This window comes from Schistocerca piceifrons, chromosome 5 (genome assembly GCF_021461385.2).
Source record: "Schistocerca piceifrons isolate TAMUIC-IGC-003096 chromosome 5, iqSchPice1.1, whole genome shotgun sequence".
Lineage (NCBI taxonomy): Eukaryota > Metazoa > Arthropoda > Insecta > Orthoptera > Acrididae > Schistocerca > Schistocerca piceifrons.
This window is the reverse complement of record NC_060142.1, coordinates 423,003,460-423,029,818: the sequence shown is the minus strand read 5'-3', so window position 1 is coordinate 423,029,818 and position 26,359 is coordinate 423,003,460. Positions and strand designations below refer to the sequence as shown.

The window sequence follows — 26,359 nt, the reverse complement described above, 5'->3', positions numbered from 1 at the left end:
ATAGTTTTTTTTGTAACAACTGTGTTTTTCCAAAAGTTCACGAAATAACCTCATGGAAATCCGAATGTTTGTGTCAGTGGAAGCAGAAACGCACTCTTCACACCATGTATTTAACTGCCACACATTTTAGTGGCACTTGGAAAACCGGAAGCACCTATAAACTTTTTACTTGAAGCACTGACACTCGCGCTGGAATCACTACCAATCTTATTTTCTTCTCTCTGTTCGTAACTAGCAGTCTCGTTGTTTATTTTCACATATTAATATCCACGAAACTTGGTGTTATATCCAATCTTCTTTACTCATTCTGCTGTAACTTCTCACAAAAGCTTTACATTTGTATCGCTAAAACGTAAACAACAAAGATGAAAAGCCTACAAACGATAGTCGATAATGCAGACAGACTGGCATACATCAAACCAACAATTCACTTGCGGCCGAAATAAGAATATCTGTGGAACGTAAACGTCTGCTGTGCTACAGTCAATGTTAAGCAAGACAGAGAAAAATGGAGTAACACCAGTTACCACGTACCTCGAAAAAATTGGTAACTCCGAATCTAATCGTCAAATATGCGTGAAACAAACGGTATTTTGTAGCTAAATAGTTGGAGCGTCGTACAACACAAAAAAAAAAATATTTTCCCTGTTTGTGACTGTCCCCCATTACAAGGACAGGTCCGTAGCGGTGTGATCGACTTTTTGAAACTATCTATATAGTGATGTAGGTTAAGATCCCATGTATCGCACACTGCAATCCTTCGCCCTGGTGGGCCCTCGTCTGCGAGTAAAAGACGAAAAAAATTCGGAATTTTGTGTGACAATAGCGTTACAAAAGCTTCAGCATAGAGTATGTTGCGTGGTGTAATGGATAAGAAAACCCCTTTGCATGCAGGAGATTGCGGATTCGAATCTCGTCAGGTGCGTTTTTTTATGTTTGTAAAAATGATTTTGATCATCATTTTTATTCAATTAATTGATTTAAATGTAATTTTTTAATTCCATTCCTCTGTGACATAATTTTAATCATAATAACTTGCTCATTTGCTCTCACTTTTCGTCCTATCATTCTTTCTCCACTTGAAATCTTTGTTCATGTATTTTTAATTGATTTTATGCATTAATTTGCTCTATCACCCTGTTTTTCGTCCGTATTATTGCGTTCACTATATCTGTTTCTCTTTTGTTTGGATGTCGTTTTACTTATAAACCCGTCTTTCATTTAAATTTTCATCTGCCTTATTTCGTTCATAGAATTATACGTATTTATGTCATGTTTTACATGTTTGTACAAAAATTACCGAGCAAAAAAATACACATCTTGCACCAAAAATACATTTTTCACACCATGGCACAAATATAAATAGATTATTTCGTCTTTAGTTCTTTTAACAGATAGAATTTTCAAATAATTTAGTATTATAATAGATAAATATAATTAAATTGATGTTTACAAGAATTCCATTTGGAGAAAGCACAAATGAAAAAGTTCATACGGTGATTAAAATGATGTGACAAAAGAATAGAAATAAAAAATTACATTGAAACCAATGAACTGAGTAAACATAATCATCGAAGTAGTTTCGATAAAGATTAAAAATAAAAAAATTCGCGTACCTCACGAGATCCGAACCGACAATCTCCTGCATGTGAAACTGTTATACTATCGATAACATATGACAATAAGACATGATATTTTAACGGTATTATCACACAAAATTCTAAATTTTTTATTCGTCAATTACACGCAATCGAGGGCCCACTAGGGCGAATGGGTGCAGTGTGTGATAACTGGGACCTTAACCTACATCACCGTATAGCTAGTTACAAAAAAATTGATCGCACCGTTGGGGACCTTTCCATGTTAGAAAGAGAAAACCATTTTCTTGTCGTGCTCTGTCCGACGGATTATCCCCGTACACGGCGCAAATGTTTCTGACTGCCTCCGCTGCTATCACTCCTCCCCCCCCCCCCCCCCCACCCCGCCATTGAACTCAGACAGAAGGATGTTGGATATGTTCCAATTTCTCCTCCTGGAACTCCATTTTCTACCGTCCACAGCTCCACTCACTATCTCCAAATGACAGAACGACAATATATAAACTCAACAGCGAACTACACCCAAAAAATGAAAATCGATAAATATACCCGTAGTAATCGTAATACGAATATGCAAAACAAAAACACTACGAACTTTTTACACAAACCTAATATATTTGAATTTCACAGCTGTATGTGTTTACTCCCTTCAGAGATGTCCGTTTCGAAGGAATCCCGAGTTGGTTCAGTTTATAAGTGCCGGGTTCGCAAACAAAAGCACCTGTGCCAAGGGAAAATCCTGCCGAAGCTGAATTGCGGCAGTTGAGTAGCTGTGTCAGTGCCAGAAAAGAATGCAGCAAGGCTGCGCGTATATGCAATTTTCTCAAATTGTATCTGCGCCCTGGAAACGGACGGGAAGGCAGGAAGGAGCGGCCTGTCAGAGGGACCGCCCTGAGAAACAGACGCCGCCCCTCTCCCGCAGTAATTGCAGGCGCTACGCAAATTTGCATAAGAAATTAAAAGCTGCTACCGCCGCGTCTTCTTCGCCGTTTCTAACTCCTGAAACTTAACTTCTCCTACAAAAAATTATAATGGAATATTTTAGAATCTGTAAGATTTTTTCAAATTAAGTCCGACCGAGAAGTCACTAGAGAAAGTAAAATTATAATAAATGCAAGAAACGACGACCGAAGAAGTCGCCTTTGACCGGCGCTCTGCAGCAATTACCAGTCACCTTAAGCGACTCCATTCAGAAGTAGAAAAACGAACAGCATACCGGTTCATCTCAACAAAGTTAATCAGTCATAAGACAAAACATAAACTCGACTGAAAATATGTTTACAACTTGCAGGAAGATATGAGAAACTTCTAAAATTTATTACAAAAATACAAATAAACTTCTCCACTTGGATACGAAAAAGAAACTTGAAGAAATGGTTGTTCTTTCAACTGATGGGCATCGTCACGGAACGTCACGTCGACTGGTCATGAATGCCTGCGTGCGGTATGTCTGTGACGTTCGTCATTTTCATCATATTCCCTCGTCTTACGTCCATCTATCCTCGCTAATTGCTGACTAAGGCAGAGACATCCAGCCGGCCGCTGTGGCCGAGCGGTTCTAGGTGCTTCAGTCCGGAACCACGTTGCTGCTACGGTCGCAGGTTCGAATCCTGCCTCGGGCATGGATGTGTGTGATGTCCTTAGGTTAGTTAGGTTTAAGTAGTTCTAAGTCAGGGGACTGATGATCTCAGATGTTAAGTCCCACAGTGCTCAGAGCCATTTGAACCTGCCAGAGATATCCATACACTCTACCACGAACGTCGTCTGATCAGTGTGTAATGACCCTTCTCCAATTTCTCAATGACCGCAACATCTATTTGAACACCACAGTAGAAAAGAAACACTCGTCCCTTGCAGAACAAAATCCTGTCTGTTCTACTCTATCACACTACCGCTCACTCTAACTACATATACAATGAAAGAACCAGAGACGAATGATTGTCATAGCAACATCAAAACTGAATCATATACCTCGTTTCAAGAGAAAGTTAACGACCTAAACTGTATAACAAAAACATTGGTCTTGCTTCTGAATGCATCCTTTATACCATCAAAAATGGTTACCCTGCTTTTCCATCACACCTTTTACCACGTCTCTACCCGCCTTTCGCTTTCTAGTAACTCACTAGGCCATAATATCTCACTTTTGTACTCAGGTTTACATTAGCATGTGCTACTGTAAATAATAACAATAATAATAATAACAATAGTAGTAGTATTTGTTGTCGGGGTGGTTGTATCGCTATTACTATTAGTCCTTAGTCTCTTACTCCGCAGACGACATAGCGGTGCGTGGCGGAGAGTACTTAGTATACTAAGTCACTCCCCCTCCCCCCTTTTCTGTAGAGTTGCGAAGGGTTCACTGGAAGAACGATAGTTGGTGAATCTCTGTGTGAGTTACAATCTCTCTTAATTTTATGTTCGTGGTCTTCTCGCGAGATATGCGTATGAGGAAGCAAGATATTGGTTGACTGTATTCGTCCCTTGCGCAGCAAAGTCCTTTCTGTCGTACTTTATCACACTACCGCTCTCATATAAATGATTCGCCTAGATGGGCAATGGGTTCAGCTGAGGGAATTTCAGAGCAGGGAACATGGAGGAAATGTACAGGGACTGCCGATAGGGGGCGCTCGATGTCGACCGTGAGACCTGCCGAGGTAGTCCGCGCAGTTGCAATGAACGCTACGTACCTGCTGGCGCAGTAGTAACGCACCTGCCTAGTAAGCAGGAGATCGGGCGGGTTCGAATCCCGGTTCGGTACACTTTTTAACTCGTCGCCGCTGATTCCGCGTAATAGCCCGATACAGCTGACATCAGTGATCCCTTCCCTTTCTTTCCTTTCCTTTCCTTTCTCTTCTCTCTCCCCCCCCCCCCCCCCCCCCCTCCCCATCCACCACGCATTTATTTTATTTCTCAGATCGTCCTGCTATTACTAAAATTTTCTAGCGTTGAGGTTTCTCTATATACCAAGGGTGCCCAAACTTTTTGCGTACCCAGGCCACATGGGAGGGAATACGAATATGTTTGGGCCACACATAATACACTAATACACGTAACACTAACAACAAGCGCTGCGAGAGAGAGAGAGAGAGAGAGAGAGAGAGAGCGAGAGAGAGAGAGAGAGAGAGAGAGAGAGAGAGAGAGAGGGGGGGGGGGGGTATGACCAGTGAAAGAATAGCATCATATGACCAGTGAGAGAACAGCATCGTGTGCCTGGATTTTCAGAGTGAAAATATTCAATTTACCATTACTTTACACAAATGGAATTTTTACGGATTTTTTTTACCGATCTTGTAATAGATGCTCACTTATTAGGCTGCAATAATTCCTGCTTTGGGCTGCAAGTGGCCCAGGGGCCGCGGCTTGGACACCGCTGCTGTGTACGACAGCATCATGCGTGATAAGCCATAGTGAACTTCCATATTATGTTCTACATCATTTATACATTTATTGTAAACAGTAATGGTCCTCTAACATTCCCTTGGTGTACCTGTACGCCTCAAGTTACTTTTACGTCTGAAGCTTTACCTCCGTTGAGAATGACATGTTTTCCGTTTGCTACGAACACTTCACTCCAGTCACACGCCTGGTCTGCTATTCCACAGAATCATATGTTGCCCATTACACGGAAATGCGAAACTGCGTCGAACGCCTTCCAGAAGAAACGAACACGACATCCACCTAGTCACCGCTATCTACTGCTTTCTGGGTCTCGTGGACGAACAAAGCGAGCTGTGTTTTACACGATCGTTGTTTTCGGAATCCATTATGATTCCTACAGAGGACATTTTCGTTCTCCAGAAATGTCATAATATCCTAGCGTAAAATATGTTCCAAAATTCTACAACAATACAATGTTATAGCAAATTGCATACTGCACTGACAGTGCCATTACTACAACTGTTTCCACCTTCTGAAATGATGATTTGATGCAACTTACGTAATCTGATTTTAAACATCGTCTCACTATTATCGTTATTATTAGTGATAGTATTATTATTAGTGATATACCTTATTTAAAACGTCGTCTCACTATTATAAAAAAAAAATCAAATGTGTGTGAAATCTTATGGGACTTAACTGCTAAGGTCATCAGGCCCTAAGCTTACACACTACTTAACCTAAATTATCCTAAGGACAAACACACACACCCATGCCCGAGGGAGGACTCGAACCTCCGCCAGGGACCAGCCGCACAGCCTATGACTGCAGCGCCTGAGACCGCTCGGCTAAACAAGCGCGGCTCACTATTATCATTATCGTTATTATTAGTGATAATAATATATACATTTATTTTACTTTATGGTAAATCAAAAACTCTTGTACGTGTAAAACCCTGGTCCGATGTATAAAGGGCGTTTTCTTTCTAAACTGATACGATTAAATAAATTTAAAAAAAGTAACCACTTGGCTACCATAATTGCTAATTGAACCTAAAATTCATCCTCAAAACCTGGTATCTGAAAGATGATATACAGATAAATATGCGTTGTACACAAACACATTATACTAGAAGATTAATCGAAATAATCCCCGATGAATACGGTACTCAGCTCCACAATAACTCTTACATAATGCATTTGCTCGCCAAGACCAGCCTCGTAAAGCTGTAACACGACAAACAGCAATTTAACTGATTTGTGGAAGTAATTATTGGTCTCTCTTATTGATAGTCCGGAAGATTTTTAATGGTACGAGATACTGACAGTCACTTCAGATCCTAAATACTCTCTGCTTGGTTGCCAAAATATTGAAAACGCCTTCCGAGGTACAAATATGTTCGTCTATCAAACACTGTCGATGGCACTCGACAGTGTTTCAGCGTCAGCATTATTTATTTATACTTAGCTGAACCTACGAACCGGCATAAGCCAATTGAAACTGACTAATGTTTCGAATGAGGACTGCACACCTTTCAGAGACCTTTGACAAGTGTATAGTGTTCTTGTTTGATGAAAAACCATTAGATATCTGATGGAAGGGCGTGGAGTGGAGGGGCGAGGAGGAGGAGGAGGAGGAGGAGGAGGAGAAGAAGAAGAAGAGAATGTCGGTGCCGCCAAATAAACTTGCAGCTTTTCTATCTGTCATCAATACCTGCCATATATATTTGCTACGATACCTCGGATTATGTACCTTAAAAAAACTACTGTCAACGACACTGAAAGTCTGCACTGACTTGTTACGTCTGAAACCTTATGCTTCTATTGTTAACTCCAATGTCGTCCAATTATTTTCAATTAAAGTTTTGTGAGAAACTGTAACAATTGCCATCGTTTCCCTTAAAAATGGAAATTAAATATTTTCCACAATGGATATTTGTTATTAGGAAAATTGTATATGAAGTAATATAGGACTTTCTCGAGAGTATGGAATGTGTAGAGTGGTCTTTTCATGAACTGAGAAAACTAAAACAAGAATGTTGACGAGATGGAACTGAGGGAAAGGTGGGTTGCAATTCTGGGATCCCCGCTCCATTGCATACAACTGTCTGGAAGTTCACTATGTTCTACTGTGATCTTGGTGGTTTTTTAATTGGTATCAGGCCCTGGTTCAAGCCATATATCTCTTCCTGAAGTTTCATCTTCCAATGCTGGAAACATCTTTAGAGGCTATAACGACTCAAAAAGAAGTTACAGTCAAACAAGCTCAGTAAGCTGAGATGTTTGTATATCTACGCTACGGTCCGTTCGTGACGTCATCAGACTGCTGCTTAGATCGCGGAGTCGCCCCTATGTACGTTATGGGGTTTGTTGTGGGAAAGAGTTGGCGCAGTTAGTTTTATTTTGCATTAGGCCCACACCTTTCTAATTTCAATCCTCCTTTTCTGTTAAAGAGGTTCCGTGCTTTCAAATTTCTATGGTCTCTCTGTGCACCCTAGTATAGTGATGACTGGATTCCGGAAAATCATAGCGTCGTAGAAACTATCTGCGACTGCGATTAATCCGTGTTACTCAGACAACAACTGCTCTTGCGTTCCTTAATGTGGGTGTTAATGCTTCTATTTGAAGTTCCTACGTACACCTGACTGCATCTGCAAAGGAATTTTACACACTCCTGCTGCAGCAAGCGTTGGACGTAAGCCCTTTGTAGTGTTCAAACATCGCGCACCTTTCTTGTTGATTTAAACACTGTGTTCATAAAGTGTCTTCTGAGTACTCTTGCGATGCGATCTTTTGAAGTTTTTACAAATGGAAGGAAAACTTTCATTGTAATTGGTTCTTTTTCATTAGAAGCTCCAGACTTTTTAGGGTGTAGCGTCCTATTTATTTCTTTGTCAGGGCAGCCGTTTTTCTTGATGGCAGTTCTTAAATGATTAAGCTCGTGCATCAAGTACTCTGGTTCACAGATCCTTTCTGCCGAGTCCATCAACGGTTTCATCAGCTTTTCTGTTCGTGATGGTGATTAGAATTTCGGTGAGTGGGCGTAATCTAGACTTTGTGCCCTGAAGTTCCCTCGTATTTTCTAAGTACATGCACATCCAAAAATGAAATTTGACCTTTTTCCTTTTCTCTTAGTGAACTTTACTTTAGCATTAAAGTCATTCAGAAAATTTTAAAGTTCTGAGAATTCTTTTTCTCAGTGAGAACATATAACGCGAGAATCATCAACGTACCGAAACCAACATGAAGGTTCCATCTTCACTGTCTGGATGTCTACTACTTCACATTTTTCCATACAAAAATTCGCTACAACTGCGATGAGTGGGTTCCCCATAGCCATGCCATCAGCCTGATCATAGAATTAGTTGTCCCATTGAAAGTAATTTGGCGTGACATAACGTTTAAACAGATCCTCCACATCCCTTGTGAAAATATTTTTCCAATTGTACACACCAAGATGAACCATTGTACGCAGTGATACAACATCAAATCTGACCATAACATCACTTGGACTCAACCAGAAGCTTTATAATTTTTCGATAAAATGACTATAAACTTTAATGGAAGTGTCAGTTTTTCTTACAAATGCTTGTAGGAGAGTGGACAAGTGTTTGGCTATCCCGTAACTTGCACAATTAATAGCGTTTACAGTAGGTCTTAATGGAATGCCAAATTTGTGATTTTTTTGTAAACTATACAATGGGGGCAGCAACGATTCTGATTTGATGAGATCCTAAAGATCAGGTGCTTCTAGTGAAAAATAATGAAAATATTTTTTTTATATATACAGGGCAGATTGCAATAGAGAAAACTGCCAAGTTTGAAGTATAAGGTAGCCTATATGTATTTGTCATATGGCATTGTTGGCTGGGATATCCTACGGGATAGGTTCAGCTGCCTGTTGGATGTGAAGGTTTTATCGTAAGGGAGTGTAATGCATGGGTCTGTAGTGGAACGTCATGTTTGTGTTGGACGACGACGACGATGATGATGATGATGATGATGATGATGATGATGAGAGAAGGTAGAGGTGAAAATCGATACTGACACACAGCCTACTCCTCGCGAGGAGTACAATATTGTCAATATTTACGAGAGGACCCGGTCGTGTTTGAATGAATTCGTATTCACTGCAGATACGAGCGCAACATTGCCTACAAATATGAGGACGACATGTCGAACACCACCTTCAACAGGTACGACAGTACATACATTATAAAATGTAAACTGCGGAAACAGTTTCGTATTTCTTGTTAAGCCAAGATTTGAGTGAAGTTTGCGCCTAAACAGACAGAGGATCTATCGAAAAGTTGACATTTCGAACACATTTGTACTAATTAGGCCAATATGTCACACACATTCACTATTATCTCGGAAACGGCTCATTTGCGGATACATGTTTATTGGAATTTTTTCGCTTCCACCAGTATCAGTTTTCGCTACTATTTACGATACATCGCGAACATAATTTTTTCACATGGGGCCGCTATGAGTTTCGTATTTGGACTCCAAACGGCTGCTCGTGTCGCTTGGGCTTTAAACCAGCCCAGTTTCTCACAGTGACTAAATGAGAGTAGCGGTTTAAAGGTGTCTAATGACTCCTGCAGATAAACTGCATGAGCAGTTAGAGCAGAAGGAAATGTTTCCCACGGTGAAGACGTACTGAATTCAGAGTAACTTTGCTGGGTCTATGATAAAGTGTCACCCATTTACATTTAAATTACTAACAAGATCGTTAAGATCCCTCGAGAAAGAAAATGTGGCTCATTTGATTCACAGTGGCTTTGAAATGTAGGGTCGGCATGCATATCTCCTTCGCTGTCTTCTGCGTGTTCATCACTACATCTGTCTTCACTCACGGACACATTCTCAGTACAAAATGGTATTGGCAATTTTTCACTGCGACATACGCTTTACAGCAGATAGTAAATTGAGATATTGTACAGATTTCCTTGTTCCTCGATGTTGATTCCATATGATTTGTCAGACAAAGGTAAGTCCGTTGTGTGGCCAGTTTGTTCTCTCTAAGTCATGGGAATGGCAGTGGACAAGTAATTTGATGATTTTGACCACCCTGTCAGATGTGTAACACACCACATCATGGATGGTCCAATACCTGTCCTGATCGCCAACGTTACAGGCGAAATACAGTTCGTTGCATTTTGCACATGAGGATTAAGTTTCCGTTTTTGCAGTTTCCGAGCTAACTCTCCACTAATATAAGAATAAGAATTTGCACTATCTGTACAGGTACGAAGCATTTCTTGTTCTTAATTAACACAAAAGGTAATCCACAAACTTTGAACAACAAGCTGTCACTTTCAACCGTTGTGTAACTCTCAATGCTGTGCATGGATATGGACTTTCTGGAAGCGGGTGAGTCCTCGAGCTGTAGGGATCAGCCCAGACTTACTTCCATCTGCAGTCATTGTCCGAAAGTGCCTTGTGAGACCTGACGTCACTTCGTCTACAACACTCGAGTCGGAAAGTATTTGTACATTTTTGGTTAGTAGGTGTTAGCGTGTGTATAACACATGAAGACAAGCAGATCGAAGAGGTTGACAGTGTTAAATTTCTGGGATTGCAACTCGATAAGAAATTCAGTTGGGAAGGGTATACCACAGAATTGCTTAAACGTCTAAACAAGTCTATATTTGCAGTGAGAATGATGTCAGACGTAGGAGATATAAATACAAAAAAACTTGCAAACTTGGCTTATTTTCATTCTATTATGTCATACGGGGTCATATTCTGGGGTAACTCATCAAACCGAGGAAAAGTGTTTAGCATGCAAAAGTGTATAATAAGAATCATTTGTGGTATAAATTCAAGAACATCATGTAGAAACCTGTTAAAGGAACTTTGTATTCCAACCACTGCTTCTCAATATATTTGTTCCTTAATGAAATTGTTGCAAGTAAAATCTCTATTTCCAATCAGTAGCTCAATACATAGTATCAATACTAGGAATAAGAACAATCTACATAAAGACGTAAAATCACTTACATTGGTCCAAAAAGGGGTCCAATATTCAGGAACACACATTTTCAAATAATTGCCAGCAACCATTAAAAACTTGGTTTCAGATAAAACTCGGTTTAAACAGAGTTCGAAAGAGTTTTTGATAGACACCTCCTTCTACTCTGTTGATGAATATCTTAATAGAGACTGTTAGGTCAGCTTAATTAAAAATGTCTGTTAGATTTCAGTTTCAACAGAAATTGGTCACAACAGTCAAGATTAGGTATTTTGTGTATGTGCATAACAATGTTTCAGTCTGACAGCGTATTGATTCTGTACATATTAGATGTTCTACTTCACTGTATTGTATTTGCCTATTTTGACAATCTCTTGACAAATGGTCAGGGCAGTGATTAGTGTATTCAAATGTTTATGTTATACTTTATGACATGTTCCACACCCACGAGACTCATCTAATTTTTTGGGTCTATGGAAAGAAAACTGAATCTAATCTAATCTTAGAAAGGGTGCTTGAGAGAATGGTTCTTTATACTCACCGGCCAAGTTGTCCACAGGAAGCGTCGCATTTCCACTGGCACTGATTACCGCCAGACCTCGGCCGCGGTCTGGGATCAGCTCCTGTAAACACACAGAATCATATGAACGGTCAGATCAACGCCAATAACACCGCTCAAGACTAAAGTTTATTGTTTACGACGACTGGACCGGAAATAAGAATCCAATAAGTTCTACCAACCACTTCTGCATAAGAAACCACAATAGGTTATCAGGAACATATCAGAGGTGCACTTCTCGAAGTTAGTTCACTTACAGTAAAACTTTCTTCAACTCAAGCGTCGATTTCAGCACCACATAACTTTACTAGGCATGGTCCTATTGGACGTGTTGTGCCTTTCCTATCCTCAGATCTTTCATTTGACTTATCAGCCAGTTAAAATGGGATCTACGGCTTAACGTGGGCTCCGAACTACAGAGAAACTTAGAGTTTTTCAAGTTAACAAGTCACTGTCAGAGGCGAAAGTTTCCAATACTGGAAGAAAAATACTAGACACAAACTGAGGATTCAAACCTATCCAGTATTTATAGCTCTTGATGGCTGTTCGAAAGGCATGATGAGACTTCCTAAACACAGTTTCTATCTGGACTGTAGTTAATTATTTTTATAGAATGTTCTATCAATGCAGGATGTTCGCCTTTAAGCATTTCTACGAAATGTCCGAGGCTTACCACGTCAGAAAACTGCTATCAAACAAAAAATGGTTCAAATGGCTCTGAGAACTATGGGATTTAACTTCTGAGGTCACCGCGCAAAAGTGCGGCATAGGTGCATACATCTCACAAGGGAACCACCCCATCGCACCCCCTTCGGATTTACTTGTAAGAGGCACCAGTGGAAAGCCTATCGAAAACTGAACACAAAACAAGCATGGAAACAGGAAGAAGGTGTAGTGGACCGTGAAAAAAAAAAGCAGACTAGAAACCGTGAAATACTCAAGAACACCAAGTGCAATGTACTCGTAGAGCAGTCAGGAAGAGAAATGGCGATGTGGTTAAGTGGTTACGGTGTTAGAGTGCCATGCGGACGAGCCGGGTTCAAACCTCCCCCTAATTAATCTTTTCTTCCCCTTTTTTGTTTTTCTTTTTCGTTGTTCGCTTTATTCAAATTTGTGTATGTCGTGGTGTAACGCCCGTTTTCGACAGCGAGGTGCGAGGTGCAAGGTAGGGACCTATAACGACAGTTGATTTTGCACAGGAAGTAGCTTTCCAATGGGAACCGCAAACATTTGACGACAAGGCGAGAAGTCAACGGAATCCTCCAAGGAAAAACACGTTTGATGAGTCATACACGGCATTAGTGACAGTACGTGTGTCATATGATACCAATCTCTTATGGATGCACCTAAGCTGCACTATGGGTTAGTGAGTGAGATATGCCCCCTTGCCCGATATAGGTGTTCGTATCAATGTAAATGTAATAATTCCCAAGGAAATAATGAAAACCTAATAGCTTACCACATAGGCTGCAATAAATGAACGCAACAGTTTCACAGTCACACAGTTTCTCTGTACTCTGTCAAAACGTATGTTTTTAACGTTTTTGAAGTTGCGTTCCGTTTTGGAAGTCTTGATTCTTGAATTGCTTTGTTTTAATATAGTTCACATCCGTTTATTTGCTGTTTCTGTGAGACGTCTATACGGTATCTCCCCTGCCCTCACTATTCATCACATTTGCTTGCGACGGTAAAGTATTCTTACCACATGAGAGAATAACCAATAAAAAAAAATATTGGTACGAGGGAGGTTTGTAACCGGCTCGCCCGCGTATCAATCCAACACCATAACCACTACGCCATTTCTCTTCCCGACTGCTCTGTGTTACACTTATTGTTCTTGGACCGATCACTGTTCCTATTTTGCTTTTTTTCCACAGCGCAGTACACCTTCCTCCTGTTTTCATGCTTGATCTGTTTTTGTCGTCCTGTCCACTGGGCCCTCTCACCACTAAATATGAGGAACGTGCGATGGGGAGTTTCCCTTGTCACAAGTAGGCAAAGCTGAACAGTGACACCAGTGGCTAGAAACGTGTACCAAATGAGCGGCTACGGTTCCGCATCCTAATTTACGCAGTACCATGGAGATCGAAGCACACGCAATCTGTCTTTCCTCTGGCGACTGTGTCTTTACATAAGACGCACTGAGAATGGCGAGTATTGCAAAAGAGCAAAGAACGGGAGATCTGTGTTCTGTCACTTAAATACGAGTGGGAACCGCAATTCTTCCTCACGCAGTAGGTGAAAACTCATACTGTTTGCTGCGCTACCAAATAACAGGCAGCGAGTCCAAGTTAACGACTGAAAGACACACAGCTCTACTGAACAATGAAGAGCATGCAAACCAAATTAGGTACGCTTAAGGAAATGGATGAGCGCCATCAACAGATTTTTAATGTAAGTCATGATAACTGATACCTCTTGAACTCACTTGGTATGAGTCATCAATTTACACGTCACATCTAGGATGTAGTGGAAGTGGTGGTCTACACTGATACACTGCGAAGTTGATATGTTAGAGAATCGATGGAAGACTGGTGATGTGTCGAAATACTACATAGCTTCTGGAAGTCCAAACGCGTGGTCACTTCTGGCTGTGGACAATAAGACTTTGCTATGAAGTCAGAAACGATTGATTCATCTATATTCGAGAGTAGGTTGCGTTGCATTCGTATCTCTTTTACTGTACAACGTACTGTTTTTAATTTCCTAGAATGACAATCACAGTAGACCTGTACTGCGAGCAAGTTTCAGAACAGCATTAGGGATAGCAAGATTCGGGAAACCGTTTTCAGAAAGGGACTTTGTAAAAGACTGTCTTGTTGAAGCTTCAGAACTTTTGTGTCCCACGAACATTAGTAGGTTTGAAGGAATCGGCCTTTGCAACCAAACAGACACGACATATAAGTGTTACGGTCGGTGATGTTCACAGACAGTTAATAAATAATGCTAAGGACTTTGTTACTTTCTCTGTTACGCTGGATGAAACAACAGATCTTACAGATACAGCTCGGGTAGTGGTATGCATACAAGGTGTCGATAACGCTCTGCGTGTAACAGAAGACGTTTTGGACTCAGTGCCTTTGAAAGGGACTACAAGAGCCGTAGACTTACTCCAAGTTGTCGAGCAAGTGATTGATGGCCTCAGTATGGATTGGAATCATTTAATCTTAGTCACCACGGGTGGGGCACCGGCAATGCGAGGCCATCAGAGAGGACTCATAGCACTGAAGAGACGTTGTGTGGAATTCGTTGCATTGTCCATCGAGAAGCGCTATGTTGTGTGTACTGTAAACTATCTGAAAACACAAGAACTTACGCAGCACCAGTTTCGGCAGTTCTTCGGGGAATTAGGGGAGGAGTTCGGCGACATACCTCAATGAACCGAAGTACGCTGGCTGTGTCGAAGTAAAACGCTGAAAAGATTTTTTGATTTACGTATAGCCGTAGTACATTTCTTACGTGAAAAGGGAAATAATGAACTGAAATTAAAAGACCCTTGCACTTTATAAGACCCTGCATTTCTCGCGCGCATTATGTCTCGTACGAACAGCCTGAACGTCAGTATGCAAAATGAAAATAATTTAATATTCGAGACGTTGGAAAAAGTAAATGCTTTTGAAAAGTATCTTGCTCTCAGAGTGCCAGCTATTGTCTGGAAACACTGAACAATTCCCTACCATTCGTTCGGTCCACGAAAGTGGTACATTTCAAGAATACTTATCAATAATTGTAAAAATTAAGGAGCAATTTCGAGCGCGGTTTGTAGATGTTATGAACGTGTATCCTACCATTCGTTGCCTTGTACGACCGTTTTCAGCATCACTTGAAGATTCTCCGAATCATCCACAGATGAAGCTGATCCACCTGCAGTGCAATACACGGTTGAAGGACAAGTTCTTTGTACTACGAAGTACAAAACAATTCTTCGGAAACTTTCCACAACAAGAATTTCCACGATAGTGTCACGGAGCTGTGATAGTTATGTCCATGTTCGGATATACTTAAGTGAGTGAAAGATTTTTCTCCATAATGAAAATGAATAAATCAAGATTTCTATCGAATGTTAGTGATCAAAATCTTTGCAACTGCTTGCTTTTACCAGTGTGCCTTGTTTCTGTGTTCAACATTGACTTTGTCGATCCTCATCGTCAATGACAGACATGTTTTGGATTTCTTTCTTTTTCTAGTTATAAATTGTTATTTACTAACTGTGCCTCATCATGCTCCATGTCATATACGCGAACATTATTATCTGAACAATTTAGTATTACACCGGTTGTTCAAGGTATGCTTACACGCTTAAAAATATCCTTTACTTGCTGAGATATATGTTTGATACCCTTGCTATAAAGGTATTTAGGCATCAAATGCGCACGTAAAAACAATCCGGCTTATTTACGCACTATTTTTTTATTTGTTGTTTTAGAACCGTGACGTTTGTTGATAGGGTGATGGAATAACACGATACGTTCCCCTGATTGCATTGCACACAGTGAAAAAAAGCACGTGAGTGTTCCAGGTACAGTATATCCCAGATACTGCGTGAAACGACGCGGCGACATTTGTGCTTCGAGACATACACTAAATGAGCTGACGGCCGCTGTGGCCGAGAGGTTCTAGGCGCTTCAGTCCGGAACCGCACTGCTGCTACGGTCGCAGGTTCGAATCCTGCCTAGGGCATGGATGTGTGTGATGTCCTTAGGTTAGTTAGGTTTAAGTAGTTCTAAGTCTAGGGGACTGATGACCTCAGATGTTAAGTCCCATAGTGCTTAGAGCCATTTGAACTAAATGAGCGGTAACAGTTCCGTTTCCTCATTTACACGTCTGCAAGTGAGTGCACAATGTGACTAGGAAGTTGCACATGTGCAGCAGCTGCGGTGGTCGGCCTTGCCGTACGAGAACCGTGATTACCAACAGTAGTGAATCTCAATAAAACCTTGCACTATTTCGCAGAAATTTTCCACGCTTCTAAGCTGCAAGCTGTCGTTTAACGTACGGGAAATACAGAATCTGCCAATAATCACGCGTCTGCTCTGGCCCATGACACCAAAAATGACAGACATAAACCACTTACTGATATCCAATATGCATAAAATATGTGCCATAACGAGAAATACACTTATGCTTGTAACACCACAACTCACAACCAAAATGTCCCTTTTCAACCTATCCTAGACATCGCTCTACAGTACATATCAGCCTGTCAACATAACTTCCGATCATAGAATGCTTTCACGACCGGATGACATAGCTGCTGGTAAACCTTTCGGGATGTAATGTCATGGTTCAAAAAATATATTAAATCAAATTAAATATCGCCAATGTTCTCTTACATTTCTGTTTGCGGCTTGTTACGTTAAGGCCACATCATTACGTGTTTAATGCACGACATGACGTCTTGAGAACTGAAAGTAATTTTGACACAGCCTGTCTTCTTTTTTATTAGTTTTTCTTCTGGTAACATGTTTCAGCTGCGGCATCTTCAGACCGACTACAGAAGAATAAAATGGATCACAAAATACATATAAATAAAATAACGAATGTGTTGATATAGGTAAGCCGTAAAATGTTATTTTAATGGCATCCTACGCAGCAACGAAGTAGTGGTATCATTACTGGGCACCAATCAGCTGACATACGGTGACGTCGTCCACCTTAGTAGCTGCAAGGCCACCGCGGCGTACTGCTAAGCAAAGGTGCCCGGGTTCGACTCCCGGCCGAGTCGGAGATTTCCTCCGCTCCGGGACTGGGTGTCGTTTTGGTCTTAAGCTCGCATCGTCATAATTTACTTTATACTCTTGAGATGTCTGCATGGTCTTGGACCGAAAGCCACTAAATTAAAAAAAATCGTGGCGCAATGTTGTGATTATTCTTGAAACAGTGCATGTCAGCTGAATGGCGCACAGTACTGGTACTACTCCGTTTATACCTGTCTTTCCATCGCAGTACCACTGTACGGCTAACCCATACTGTCGCATTCTTTATTGTATTTTATTTGTAAATTTTATCATCCATTTTCTCCTCTACACCGTAACTTTTCTGAAGCTGGCGTAGCCGAAACCTGCAAATAAAATAATTAGAAAGCGACTTGGGCTGTGTCAAAATTAGTCAGAGCATATGTCGTTGGTCAAAGCCGGTATCCGGTTTCGAAGGGTTCAGACGAATGCCTACAACCTATTAAGCTACGCCCAGCAGACTTGCGTACAGAAATATGTGCACCAGGCTTTAAAGAATTCCTACCGGAGACGTTGGCGAATCTACGCTTCTACACATTATCACCCATGTGTAACTGAGTTCGAATCGCGGACACGAGGTACCCACGAACGTAAGATCATTCGAGGAATAAAAATTCGTTGGTCGCATACCAAGAAAAAAGAGGCTGCTCGCCACTAGTCTGCAAGTTTGACAACAATAGTGCAACAGCCGCAGGGAGATAACAATGCAGGCCTTCTGCGAGGCAAACACTGTCGCGCCCGAGCGGAAGGCCACGTACATAAACAATGTCCAATCGCTGGCAGGCGGTCCTCTCCACTCCGGATGGCCCGTAGCGGCACGGCCGAAAATACGGAGCGACACACACAAAGCAGCGTCGCAGCCGGCCATTAACATTTCAGCGCGTCAGTAATGGAAGCTAATGTTGTGCGCAGACTCCGCGGCCGATGCCGTATTCATCCGCAGGAGCGCCGCTTCCCGCCGTTATTATCTCGGCTGAAATATGCAACCTCGAAGCGCGGAGGGTAAGGCGGCCGCGAAATTTTGTCATCTGCCCGACCGCACACACGATGCAAATTGCCACCGGCAAATGGAAATGTATGAACAATGCGAGCCGCACGTGCGGCTGGGAACGCCTCTTGGTCAGCAACGCAGCAGCCACCTGGGCGCCGGCGTTGCTGCATCACCTCGCCGGTTAAGTGGACCGCAGAAAGTCTGTGCTGCTTCATTATGGCTGGCAAGCACTTCTGTTTACATTCGAAAACAGACTCTCTCTGCATCCAACTAGATTCTGCAACATAAATTAGGAACTGTGGCACAGACGTCGGATGGTCCGGCCGACGACGGCCATTGATCAATCACGTCAAATCTCTTAAAACCAGTATGCAGAGGTAGTTTTCCATACTGCATATGTAGCTCATACTATGGACCCAGAGCTGTCAGAGGCCCCACCACCATACTGCCTAGTCTTATGGAGGAAAATTAACCTTTAGCAGTTGCGAGCCGGCCGAAGTGGCCGTGCGGTTAAAGGCGCACTGCTGCTACGGTCGCAGGTTCGAATCCTGCCTCGGGCATGGATGTTTGAGATGTGCTTAGGTTAGTTAGGTTTAACTAGTTCTAAGTTCTAGGGGACTAATGACCTCAGCAGTTGAGTCCCATAGTGCTCAGAGCCATTTAGCAGTTGCGAAACTTGGATGGGTGACCATCCGGACTCCCGAGCGCTGTTGGCAAGTGGGGTGCACTCAGCCCGTGTGAGGCAAACTGAGGAGCTACTTGATTGAGAAGTAGCGTCTCCGGTCTCGGAAACTGACATACGGCCGGGAGAGCGGTGTGCTGATCACATGCCCTTCCATATCCGCATCCACTGACGCCTATGGGCTGAGGATGATACGGCAGCCGGTCGGTACCGTTGGGCCTTCATGGCCTGTTCGGAAGGAGTTTTTCTAAAACGTGGTGGCCTATAGTCTGTTTATTTACATGGGTAGTAATAATAACTAAATTGAATATGTTAATTTTACATAATTACAGAATCGGAACTCTTTAAAAATATTTGAATTTTATAATTTAGTTTAACATTGCGAGGAATAAAATTAAATGAAAAGAATGGCAGCAGTGGGAATCGAACCCGAGCCGCCAAACTGCCAGTCAGTGCAGTTAACTACTGGGCTTTTGCGCCGCTAAGTGACCTACTAGTCATAAATCCCTTATAATTCATGCGTAAATCTTAAGAGAGCGTTTTACCTTTTCTTGAAGACGAAGTTTTCTGGGTACTTGCGAGGGGCATTAGCCTGCTTCTAGTCGCATACTTTTATTTTATCTATAGTTTCTGTCAATGAAATCAATGGCCTTTTGAAACCAACAAAAGTGTTTGAATTCATTAATCTGTGGCAAATGATTTACTTCGGATTAAATATTAGTTCCAAACATGATCTGCCCTTCCTAAATCCACCTGGATTTTTTCCTAAATTACTCCCTGATGTTGTTTAGTATAATCTTCGAAAATGTGATTCATTCTCTATTCTCTATACGACGATACAGCGCCAGAAGACTGCTGCGAAATACATGAAGACCTGCAGAGGATCGATTTTTTGGTGGAGAGATCGGCGTCACTACTGCTTGATTATAAGTCATATCGGCGACAAATAACTGGAAACACTAACAACCGTAATATATGTAGAAGTAACCATGTGCGAGAGCTTCGCAGGTTTGCTCAACAAACTGCAGTGGCAGACACTATAAGAGCACTGATCTGCGTCACGGAGAGGTTCAGTGACAAAAGACAGCTTGCGTTCCAAGAAATGTCAGGCAGGCAACATATTACGTCCTCCCAAATACATCTCGTGATATCATCACGACGGGAAAAATCAGAGAATTAGACCTATTAAGGTGGCTTACTCACGTTCCTTTTTCACACACACCATTCGTAAATGAATGGGGGGGGGGGGGGTGATAGTGGTAGCAGAAGTACTCTCCACCTCACACTGAACGGTGACCTTTGGAGTACAAGCATCGATACTGTCGACATCAATATTTCCGTTCTGATGGTACTGGGAAATCGACAGAGTTTTATGTGTTGGTGTGGATACCAAATATTGTATCGACGTTGATGTTTGAATGTCCCTACCCTACTGTAACATATAGAATGAACACGATGGCAAAATAGGACTGTAAGAGTTTTCTGAATATTGCCAAACGACAAGAAGACTCGAACACTGACCACTGCATAGCATATGATTAATCCCCATAGCAAAGTTTAATAACGGACGCGAATTCTACACTTTTACATTATCCTGGCAAAAGTTCAGGCGTCGGCAACCAATATCTGTCGATCAAGTCTACTTTGCAGTTGTATACCACCCCATGTCGGTCATAAACCCAAAACACGGACATTCTCGGGAGGCTGGTGACCACTTTCGCGGCGAGGGCGGCAGATGTCCTCCCCGGTCGCGGCGCGTGCAGCGCGTCCATCCGTCTTGTTCCCCTCGACCGCACCCAATGCGGCAGCTGATTGACTCGCATTCAAATCCGACGGGCACGGCTGCAGACTCGATTCGATTACTCCAGGTCCCCCGAAACAGACGCCAGTCGGCCAGCCGTTCCAGTGGACGTTCCCCGTCTTTTCCGGATGGGCAAAATTCAATCCCGCAAAAGTGATGGATGCTGGAGACTGTTCCTCCAACTCTCGCCGACAGCACAGACCATATTTACAGGATTTCTCAATTCCAATCGCAAAAACTGATCCCTTCCTACATCGTAACTAGAAAACACTGTCCAATGTGATCGACACGAGCGATGCAATCCCACAAAATCTGTCGCGTCAGTATACTATGCTGCGCGAGAAACTTATACAGCCGCCCTCGGAATTTATCAGTGGACGATGAAATTAATATAATAATTGGGTGATAGTCGTAAATGACTAATGTTCCAGGCAATACAACACTGTTGCATCATTACAACGATTTTCTGTATCTATTGATGGCTGAAAGAAGAGACGTAACTCGCTTATTCTTTGCAAGTGATAAACATGAAAGCCTCGCAAAAGAATTAACCACTCAACTGAATGGCTCAGGAACGCAATTAGCTTCCGGTATGTCCACATTATTACGAAACAGAGTACAGATTTAAGACATTTACACTGCTTGTTACTTCTCAGTTCAGAATCTAGTTGTTTTTCTCCTCTCAGTATACTATATCAATTAACATTATAGCAGAAAGTCAAGGAATGCTTCGTTGAAATTATCAATGGATCTACGCTACATTAAAGTGTGAGCTGTGCAGGTAAACACAGGGCATTATTCCATGCATATTTTCCGTAAATATGGCGTATTTTTTGAGTAAAAAGAAATTTTTTAAAAAGGATGTTTTAGAAACCATTTTTTGTTGCCATGAAACATGGAACACGGGTTCATTTTAAAACGTTTAGTTCTTGATGCACATATAAATGAAAGGCACAATCTTTCGTGTGTTCTACAGTATTAATTTATTTTGTTGACCAGTTTTCGGGTCATTAGGCCATCATTAGACTTCAAGTAACTATCGTCGTCAAGAGGGTACAATATTCGTGAACAACTTTGAAAACGCTGTCACGCCATCATTAGACTTCAAGTAACTATCGTCGTCAAGAGGGTACAATATTCGTGAACAACTTTGAAAACGCTGTCACACATCGGCAGTGAGATACAAACCTAGAATTACAGTTGTCTTTGATTTGCGTTATCCTTGCCTCGTCAATGATGACTTTTATTTTGTGTTCGCATCTCACTCGCAGTTTTTAACATCGTTTTACATCTACTTTGACGACGATAGTCAGTTAAAGTCCGGTGATGGCCTTGTAAGTCGAAAATGGGCTACGAACTTAAAGTTGTAGAACATACGTAATATAGCGCTTTTACTTTATAATTATGAAGTTGTTCTACCAAGAAGCGACGGAAGAAACAGTTAACCCACGTACACTCCCTCGAACGTGACACATATCTGCCCAAAATAATATTCACTAGCACTGAAATGCAATGTTGATTGTGGGAGAAAGGCAGGAACCTGTTTCGAATCCACGTCCAACGCACGGTTTTAGCTTGGTCTTAGAAAAACAAAGCGGCATACTTTCTGCACAGAGTAATAGATTTGTTTCTCAGTATTTCGTATAGTGCTAAATTGTGTAGAAGGTATTGTTGTGCGCTACACTACATAAAAATGACAAATACAAAAGACAGATAAAACACGAAATTTGACTTACGTGTAATGACGAAGAGACGTGTCACGGACAACTAAGATTTTTGTTCCCAGTCAGATCCGATCTAACATCACAGTTCACTGGTATTCAGAGCCAGAAAAGTGTTCTCTTCCTGGAATGTAAGATCACGAGTGTGCCTGGGAAATGGAGGAGGGGCTCTTATTTTGACAGAAACACACAAATAACCCTACACAAGCAACGATACAATCATACCCAGCCATGTTTCAAGGGTCATTAAGAAACCTCGGCGGCCGTAATATAAAACAGTTCATGACTAGTACAAGAAAATATCGGCCCAACAGTCAAACATATTAGTAACTGAAAGAAGTAATGAGTGCAAAGTGGCAAAAAATACTATCGCTAACAGCTCCTGTAGTTTGTATGGCGGCATAAATTTGGAAAGATTCCACGGAGTTCACAGTTGCTTAGAAACCAGGATCATGTAGCAACACACAAACCCAGCGCCTATTAAATCACGGCAACGACTGTCCCAACAAATTTCGGCTCTAGTTTGGTGGCCAACTCTAGGCACTAACGGCCGCAGGCAGACAACCGCAGTTACGTATACTCACAGTAACTGGACAACAAGTAAATCCTTTGCCACTTCTGGTGTCTCGCAGAACTGTCATTTCACTTCGTCCGACCTGTTGGTGCTGATAAGCACGGTTATAATACACTACTGGCCATTAAAATTGCTACACCACGAAGATGACGTGCTACAGACGCAAAATTTAACCGACAGGAAGAAGATGCTGTGATATGCAAATGATAAGCTTTTCAGAGTATTCACACAAGGTTGGCGCCGGTGGCGACACCTACAACGTGCTGACATGAGGAAAGTTTCCAATCCATTTCTCATACACAAACAGCAGTTGACCGGCGTTGCCTGGTGAACCGTGGTTGTGATGCCTTGTGTAAGTAGGAGAAATGCGTACCATCACGTTTCCGACTTTGATAAAGGTCGGTTTGTAGCCCTTTCGCGATTGCAGTTTATCGTATCGCGACATTGCTGCTCGCGTTGGTCGAGATCCAATGACTGTTAGCAGAATATGGAATCCGTGGGTTCAGGAGGGTAATACGGAACGCCGTGCTGGATCCCAACGGCCTCGTATCACTAGCAGTCGAGATGACAGGAATCTTATCCGCATGGCTGTAACGGATCGTGCAGCCACGTCTCGATCCCGGAGTCAACAGATGGGGATGTTTGCAAGACAACAACCATCTGCACGAACAGTTCAACGACGTTTGCAGCAGCATGGACTATCAGCTCGGAGACCATGGCTGCGGTTACCCTTCACGCTGCATCACAGACAGAAGCGCCTGCGATGGTGTACTCAACGACGAACCTGGGTGCACGAATGGCAAAACGTCATTTCTTCGGATGAATCCAGGTTCTGTTTACAGCATCATGATGGTCGCATCCGTGTTTGGCGACATCGCGCTGAACGCACATTGGAAGCGTGTATTCGTCATGGGCACACAACTCATATATGGGGGCACACAACCGAGTGATCACTCACGGCTAAAGGCATCCCACAGAAATTTATCCAAGAGAGGGCAAAATTCTAAAACGGCCATTTTTTATGCAAATGACTTAGTGAGTGAAAACATGTCGCACTTCAAGATTTACTTTTGACAGGAAGTACATAAAACTAATTTAACTCAAACGATTAATAACTGTCCGTTTTGCATTTTTAAGTTTTACTTTAACACACAAATGATAGTATGTTTCAATAGTGTATCTTCTGATATTCAATAGTCTGAAGTGATATCATCTTATGATTTCGTCCAGGGTAACTAATGGCTTATTAAATATAGGTGGAAAACATTGCCAAAAAATATTACTTTCCAATGGTGTCAGATTGATACTTGTAAAATCCGAAATATAAGAAATCGGACTGGTTCGGAAGATCATGCTGAATATCAACAAAAGTTGAAGTGATATAAAGAATCCGGGAATAAAATTTAAAAAACAACTTATTCAACTTTGCTGAAATCTCAAGCAGTTTGGTTACGTAGCTTGACATCTGCATTACTTCCATGCTTTCAATTTTTAATCTTGACTGGCATAACTAACGTTGTGTAACTAAATTGGAAGTTACTTTTTTTGATTGATTGGAACAAGCGCAATCCGAAGACAGGATTCGATTTAATGAATGTGGGAAATCTCCCAAAACCACCCTCAGATTGGCTGGTAGAACCGAGTTTTAACAGTTTAGGGCTGAATCAAGGTAGTCCTTGTATTTTCAGTTTGTCACTTTATGTAGAATTTACGACAACTGGACTGCAAAATTCTTAGCTCTATTAGTGCATTTGGCGCTGTGTTGTGCCGCAAAGAGTTTATTGTGGCCCTAATCCAGGAGAGGACGTTTAGGAATCGGCCTAATTTCCCGTAAATTGTAAAATAACCAAAAAATCAAATCTACAGGATAGTCAGAAACAGTCCGAAATTTTTTTAAGAGAGTTGCAGTATAGGCTATCCTGAGAAATAATTGTTAAAAAAAATCGATACGCTGCGCCTTTTCCGAGCTAATTAGCATTGAAGTTGACCAATCGGGCCGTTACGCGCTCAGATTCAAGCGGCTCTCCGGAGACAGTGTCGTCACACATGTTCTTCGTTCGGTTTTCTACAACCGAATAAGAGAGCGACGCAAGAATTGGACACAGGAGGGCACTAAGAATAGAACCCGGACCTAAGGCTGGGCAGTCTCGTGCGCTATCATTTACACTATGAAAAAAACTGACACTAACTGTGCCTGGTGCACGCAATGGCCTGATCGGCCAATTTCAATGCTAATTAATTCGGAAATGGCGCAACGTGTCGAATTATTTTTCTTAATAATTATTTATCAACACAACCTACCCTGCAACACCATTACAAGCTTTTCAGACTGTTTCTGACCACACTGTTCAGTGATTACTTAAGTCACAGTAATTCCCGCCGGGCTCAGCAGTGTAAAACCTGCAGTTAAATACAGTCGCTGATAATCATTGCTACAAATGTGTAAGAATTCCGTAATGAATGAAAATCCTGTACGCAGATTCCAGGAGGTGGCAACTGCCCCCTCTTCTTCCCCTCCCCCCCCCCCTCTTGCGGACGCATATGCTAGCACGATAACTTCTATGGTTCGTGTCCACAGTCCCGTGAGAGTCAGGCAACTCCAACTTATTAGGCTCTCTGCTCCTGATCTTCCAGTGATATTTTGCATCATGTAATTCCTCTAATTTACAGCTGTACAAATACAGCACAAAGTCTAGGAACAGATAATGAGATAAGCAGCTAAGGATAACATCTACCACTCTCCTAAATCCAGATTTTAAAAATGTGCTTGAAACAAGATTGTCTACTGAACAGACGAGGCATTCAAGGAATGCCATTAGAACCCGGAGAACAGGCTCCTCATGAGGAAGGTACTCGGCCATGCCTTTTCAAAGGAACCAGTCCGCCATTCGCCTTAAGCGATTTTCGGAAGTCATATAGAATCTAAATCTAGATGATCAGAGTGAGATCTGAACTGCCTTTCTTCCATAAACGCGTCCAATATTTTACCACTATGTTATTTCGCTCGATACTCTCTCATTCAAGATCCTAAGGTCTATCTTAGTCACTGCACCAGAGTTCAAATATGATTTACGTTACGAAACAGGACAAAGAACGTAGTAAATGGATACAAAATATTCAGTCTACAAGCCTCTCATCGCCGCCTCCTGTCACACAGTGTAACAAGCACACGACTGCCAGTAATCAGTAGAATGTGACCGTAACTTCTGAGTGATGGAGACTGCAACCTCCCGTGTCCCCGACCTGAAAGGGAATCGCAATCACGGCTAAGAACAATGGCTTCCCCGTCATGCACAGTTCTCGGGTATTATTTGACCTCCGGTGCGCATTTTTCATTCCGA

At 41.9% G+C, this 26,359-nt stretch overlaps 1 protein-coding gene across 1 annotated transcript in view; it reads right to left on the bottom strand.

The window, feature by feature from the left end:
- The window catches only part of LOC124799056 (S phase cyclin A-associated protein in the endoplasmic reticulum), a 621,352-nt gene that overhangs the window by 382,651 nt on the left and 212,342 nt on the right, over positions 1 to 26,359 (bottom strand). The window contains exon 23 of the mRNA XM_047262594.1: positions 11,497 to 11,578. Coding sequence (XP_047118550.1) covers positions 11,497 to 11,578 — 82 coding nt within the window. The remainder of the gene's footprint in view (positions 1 to 11,496; positions 11,579 to 26,359) is intronic.